The 6,676-nt window shown below is 35.5% G+C and overlaps 1 protein-coding gene across 5 annotated transcripts in view; it reads right to left on the bottom strand.

The window, feature by feature from the left end:
• Positions 1–1,541: 1,541 nt before the first annotated feature.
• The window catches only part of TRIP12 (thyroid hormone receptor interactor 12), an 83,052-nt gene continuing 77,917 nt past the window's right edge, over positions 1,542–6,676 (bottom strand). For all 5 annotated transcript variants that reach the window (XM_064516870.1, XM_064516871.1, XM_064516872.1 and 2 more), the window contains 4 exons: positions 6,426–6,539; positions 4,476–4,570; positions 4,162–4,265; positions 1,542–2,934 (listed from right to left, as the gene is read on the bottom strand). In XM_064516870.1, coding sequence (XP_064372940.1) covers positions 2,738–2,934; positions 4,162–4,265; positions 4,476–4,570; positions 6,426–6,539 — 510 coding nt within the window. In that variant the 3' untranslated portion in view covers positions 1,542–2,737. The remainder of the gene's footprint in view (positions 2,935–4,161; positions 4,266–4,475; positions 4,571–6,425; positions 6,540–6,676) is intronic.

Genomic DNA, 6,676 nt, shown 5'->3' with positions numbered 1-6,676 from the left:
GGATAGTCACCTTCTCATGAATTAACTTTTGCTGCTCTTGTTAATTCAGAAAGATGCAACACTCATCCAAAATAACAACTTATGTGCAGTGTTCTCTAAACCAGTTGAGTTTTACCATTTTAAAAAGCCTCTATTTCCAAAATACTACTTCATTCTGATATAAAGATATACAAAGCAGTTCAGTACCAAGTACCCATGCTTCTGAGGGCTAGTCATTAGCAGACACCTGAACACACCTTCATTTAATTTTACTGAACTTTTCATTCTAAGTTCCTCAGGAGGAGGAATACCTACCATCCTGCCCTACTGTTCCCCTAGTTCTCAAGTACTCCTAGGTATTATGTTTCTGCTGGTAGGAAAAAAGCAGCAAGTTATAAGCCATGCAGCCTGCTCTGCTAAAGTACTTGAAGTTGGGGGGAAAAAATGCCCCCCCAGAAGGGTTAAATTCACTTTTCAGGCTAAATATATCCTTGGTCATGCTGAAAATGACAGCCAGGATAGCAAAATCAATTGCCATAGGAGATGATTATCCTTCCTTTTTAAATAGGCATTCCTCCCCTCCAACAGGAACTATGTAAACTAACAACTTACTTTCCCACTGAAATGGAGTTACACAAATGGCTATTTCAAATTTGAAAACACCTCAAAGTCAATGAAAGCCAGATTCTGGAGGGAGACAACATGGGTAAAAAAATATCGATACACATGATATTTTAATACAAAATATTAGTTTTTTTTTTTTTTTTTTTTACACAAGTCAGTTTTTTTAAAATATAGAACCTTAAAAAAATGAACAAATTGCTATCGAAACACTATAAACATGTCTTTGTGCTCAGTTTGATCAAGTTATCAGAACAATTTAAACACCAGTCCATCATTTAAACACTGCCTTAAGTTTTATGAAAACTACGCCGCACTGTGCACTACCATTATTATAGGTACAGTGTGAAGCGCCTTCATTCAGTTTTAATACGGTAGTTGACTGTTCAGTTATCAGGTTCTTTGTGCAAGGATTTCACATTCTACTCATGCTCATGACAGATCTGCATTACATTTCAGTGGCACTGGTATGAGCAACCACATGTAATTCTGTGAATGTTCACTGTAAGAATGTCCATTACATGTATTGAAATACATATTCTGAAAGTACAAGTTCTTCAGCTAGATAAAAGAAAATTTGTTATTGTTAGTTTAGGGGAAATACTAGCCTGATTAGCCAGAATTTAACAATTACTAAGCACTGATATGAATTTTGATTTCTCAAAGTTGAATAAAAGTAATTAACTATCACATTTTTATAGAGATGAACTATAAAGCACGTACATCTCAGGATGATTTGTAATCGCCCATTTTTTTTTTTAACCCATAGAAAGGAAAAAAATTTCCCTTTAAGTTGGAGGTCTTATAAGGTCTTGTTTTAGCAGTAAATCATCCACAAGTTGCAGGCTGTTAGCCAGGTAGATTCAGGATGATTTACTTGCATTACAGTAATTTACACAATTGAACTTTATGTATACAGTACAAAACTATGAACAAAAAGGTGAAGCAAACTTTTTTTATTTATATTCAGGTAAAAACATTAACCTGATGAAGTAAATTATTGCAGATTTGAGAAATCAGCACATAAAACAGTTGGACAGAGCATTGCTTACAGGTGCTTTATCTGTGTCAAAAGACAAAGGCTGAACTGTTTGTTCCAAGCTAGCGCTGGGAGGAGGAAAAAAAAAGAAAAAAGAAAAAAGAAAACTACAAAAGTAACCAGGAACGTAGATCAAGAACAAGAAAATTGTTTACTTGAACAGGGAATGAAACAGCGAATTTGTCTTTTAAAAAACTTTACATCAATTCGAAATGCTCTGGCCTTACCACAATACAACACTGGCCAGCCCAAGCTGTTGGACTTCAACTACACAAAAGAAATGAATTCTTCCTCGCCTCTAGTAAGAGGCTTTTGCTGCCTGAATCACTGTGTAAACAGCTCTAGAGCGTCACCTGGTAAAGACTGTCACCAGTATATCCTACCACTACAGTAAAACTAAGCTATAAGAAAGGTTCTACCTAGTTACAAAGGCTGAATTATATTGACAATATATATTTGATTTCAGTAAAATTTAAATTATCTTAATCAGAGAAAAAAGGCATGGAGCAGTTAAATGCCCATGCTAACCAAAACATAACAATTGTTGAATGTTGCACACAAAAAGAACCAAGTGAATTGCACATCAGACAATACATGAGGATGGGTAAAATTAGAGGCAGGTGAGGGTACACAGAACTAGTCTACTAAACTAGATTCGTCAAATACATGGTGTATTTTAATTTCTGTACTTATGTACAAAAGTTGTCTTTGGAGGAAAAACTTCAGACTTAGCTAGATGGATACACACAGCCCAGTATTAAACTGCACAGCGACATTTATTGTTCCAGCCTGGAAAAACATCCCTTTTTAAATTTCACACAGCAAAGCAAGTTAAAAACTTCACTCATCAAATAAATGATAATTTAAACAAGAACTTGCTAAAGAAACCTTGTCACAACAACTTTTTAGGGCCTGATCACTTTAAGTCCATGGGGGCCTTTAATGAATATCAACCAAGTGTCTTTGTTTATAATCTGCAAGCCGTTTTTCTACAACAAGAAGGCGTAACACGTTTCCTTGACTCAGGTGATACATTTAGAAAAGAATCATGATTTTCTCTTTTGCTGTAACAGGCAGACATTGCATTTTTCATTGTGATCAGGAAAGATGGAATGACTGCTGCCCTTCTCTTGCAGCTATCAAGAGTTTTTCACGCATTATCTCAATAGTTGAATAGTCCGGCAATTTGAGATAGTTCACACAAGTCATTACTGAGGGCAAGAAGTCATCTGGATTTTCTGTAGACTCAAATGTCTTGCGTACAATTGTCAATGGAGGATTCAAACTTCGAAAGCCTATTAATGAGAAGAGAGATTCAGAATGAGAGCACTCTTCCTGAAACGCCACTATTAACACTATTAATCTGACAGTGACAGAAGCATGCACCCTCATTAAGTGACTTCTCAGAAAAGCTCTACTTTTAAACTTTTCTCATATGGCTTCACAATGCCATATGGCAAGCTAAAGAATACTGGAAATCCTCTGATTAGTTTATTTCCTTCTTATTCATCTTGGGAAAAATGGAAAGGTCTATTTTTAAATTCTGGGTTTTTTATGGGTAAAAAAAACTATTCCCAGAATAACGGTTGTAAAAGTTTCTGTTCTCATGCACATTTTTTAAGATACTTAGAAGATATCTGACTTTTGCCACCACATTTGTACCTCTTTTCCTGCAGCTAAGATTTTTAACACTCCTACTCTTCAATCCCGTCTGCACTTTCTCCAGAAAAAAACATTAAGAAAAACTTTTTTTTAAATCAACTCCTTCTCTAAAAGAAATTCCTTCCTATAATGTTAATTCTTCCTTTAAGTGGATAAAACAGAGAATGTAAGTAATGGAATAGATGCATAAATTCCTTTTTTTATTTGCAAAAGCATTCACCTAAGAAAACAGTAAGAAGTATACTCTAAAAATTTAACACTTCAGTATTAAATATATTCATATTAATGCAGCAGAGCCGATCCCTAAAAAAGACAACAAATTCCTCAGTTTTCCTCACTGCCTCTTTTCTAAATTCTGAAATTTAAAAGGGACATCATGAAGGTTTATCACTATGCTCATACTGTCTCCATTCTAGAAAAATAAAAAAACATAGTAAGTTTGTTTCTAGGAAGCACTGCATCATTCTGTTGTTGTCATAAATTACAGCATATACTTCTAGCCAAGGAACACAAGATGGTGGGGTTCCGTGTGGGGGGGGGGGGGGGGTTTGTTTTTTTGTTTTTTTAAAGAGAAGTGTGAACTATTCTTTGCCCTATAGTAGGTTATCTGGTAACACAAATTAAACCATGAGAGAGAACCACTTGAAATAAATGTCTTGAGATTAATTGAAAGTTCATAAGATAACTCTATTTGGAGTCCACTCGGCCACTTCTAAAGCTAGAAGTGTCAAACAAGCATGAGGCTCCAATACAAACATAGAGGTTAGTAACTTTTGCCTTTACTGAAATAATCCACTTATTCTGAAATGCATTAGTAGTACTGATTTCATATACAGCAATATATTATAAACAAAACCTACCTCCTACAGGCAGTCTGGGGCTACCGGTCACAAACTGAAGGAACAGTCTTTGCTGCTCACTATCAAAACTACTGAGAATTTCAAAGAGATACTTCACTGCTCGACTGAAGAGGGAAAGAAAGTCAGCTTTTATTATTTTCTTTATGGTTAAAATAATTGCATCAGATTTATATTCAGTTAAACATTAGAAAGGCTATTTTCAAATAAATTTCATGTAATACTGAATGCCATTTGAGCAATAGGAATATCAAATTATTCAGATGCATGTTTTCTAGTGCTAATATTTATTTTTAACAAGACCAACACCATGTTACCTGTCATGCGTATAACCATGATCTGGCCTGCAACATTCCATCAATGTCTTTGCATCCCAAGTGTCCGTTTTACTGCCGCACAAGAGCTGCTCCAGCTATAAAAATTTAAAAACAAGAAATTTTTTTCCTCTCCCTTTTTAAGTGATGCAGAATGAATACTGCATATTCTGATTATTAATACAGCAGTCTACTTTCTGGAATGGTTTGCTGCAAATCTACCTCAGCCATCTCATGCAACTTCCCCAAGTTCTTCAAATGTAATACTTTCATCTTAGTGACAGCCCTGCTAACTGAATCTGTTTTTGCACGCAGTCCATTACCACATGTGGATGTTAGTGACACTGAATGCATCTCTGGAGGATTGTCTCTGTTGTCTAAAAGTAATTTACACTAGGGGACCAAAAATGCCTTAACTTTTTGGAACTATTTTATAATTTTAAAGAAATCTGGAGGAATGGGGAGAATTAAGTGTTTACACTTGCTTTTTAGAACTCTGGTCTCTTCTTTCAAATAGTAACATAAAGGAAAATAAATCATTAGGCAGAGATGTATCTATCTGTTAGAGAGCAGCTTTGTACTTCAGCTTCTTACTTTGTCTGTTCTTCTTACGGCACTTGGACAAGCGGATCTGACAGGCTAAAGCCGAAATATGAAAGCTTCTAAGAGTGTCCTTCCAGGATACAAAAGAAGTTGTAAAGCCCAGATCTTAATAAAAATAGAAGTCTGACACACCTAGCCATTCCATACATGAACAAAATAATTTTACAATTTTTTTTTTTTTTTTAATAATTACTAAGGAATGGTTTGTACAAAGGTTCAAATGGCCTGATACATAACCAGCAACAGAGCTCTAGATCTCACACTGAAGTCCTACTAAAAAAGAGATAGTATATCTTAGAGTATTCTACTCCTATTCCTTAATTTAGGTCAACTGAATTTATAAATTCGCAATGGACTAGCATTAGCATTTTAACACTTCTAAGAAGCAGCAAGCATCAAACCATGCCACCAACCATGGAACAAGAGAAGAAAGTACAGCGTCACTTTTACAACTACAACAACAAAAAAAAGAAGTCTGGTTAAGACCCTTAGGGGACAGACTATACAAGCTATTCACATTCTTTACTGGTATTAGATTTGTAGCAGAAAAAAGTAAGTGGTGGTACTCTTCGAGGTACCAACAGAAAGGCATGCAAAAGAATCAAAATAAGCAGCCACAGGACTCAGTTTTTAAAGAGATCCTAACATTACGAAGCATCAGGGAAAAAAAAAATAACTTGAAGACTTGACTAACACACTGCGCAGTTAACATTCCTTCACAAAAGTTAAAGGTGCAAGTTTATGACAGTGAACAAAACCTAGGAAGCGCAGTATTCAAATAAATTCCCCAAAGGCAGGCAGAGTGATGAAACTTTCTCTTTTCTAGTCCAAACAGAACTTTGTCTCAATTCAGTCCATGTAAGAGGTAAGAATTTTACAAAAAAAAAATTAATTTGGTGGGTGGTGAGAACCAGACATCAAGACAAACTATCCTATTCTTTGCTCCTCCTCCTCTATTCTTGTTAAAAAGCTTTTCTTCTTCCTCTCCATAGCATGTCCAAGTAACATCACATCTGTATCTGCAACTATTAAGAGGAACGGCAATATAAGGAATTAGGTTCAGCTTCTGTACCAATATAGAGCCTGAACATAAAGTTGAAGCATTCTTCTGGAAAGAGCTGGTTATACTCAATTTTAAAGGAAACTGAGTTCTTCAAAACAGAAGCATCAAAACAAACTGCTACTGAACACAATCTTAAATGTTTAAGTATGCAATTTAAAAGACTGAATTGTATTACTATGCATCATACATGTAATTAGCCTATTTGTATTAGGACTGCACAGTATTCAGACTGTCTATACATACAGTCATAAGGTATAACAGCATCAGTTCAGAACACATTTACCAACCTCCTCAGGATAGAAATACTGAAGATGACTGAGGGGGAAGACAGATTCAAATCCATCTCTGAAGGAGTCAAACTGCCTGGCAACACCTTCATTTAGTGCCCAGAATATAACCAACTGCAGAGGGGAGAAAAAAAATGTCACATGAACAAGGGAAGCATGGAATATCACTACTGTATAACAGACTATGGAAAAAAAGATCCACAGAAGTCTGGTCACATACTCACTGTAGTGGCAGCAGAGTTTGAACTTTG

Source organism: Dromaius novaehollandiae, chromosome 9 (assembly GCF_036370855.1).
Source record: "Dromaius novaehollandiae isolate bDroNov1 chromosome 9, bDroNov1.hap1, whole genome shotgun sequence".
Lineage (NCBI taxonomy): Eukaryota > Metazoa > Chordata > Aves > Casuariiformes > Dromaiidae > Dromaius > Dromaius novaehollandiae.
This window is presented reverse-complemented; position numbering and strand designations above follow the sequence as displayed.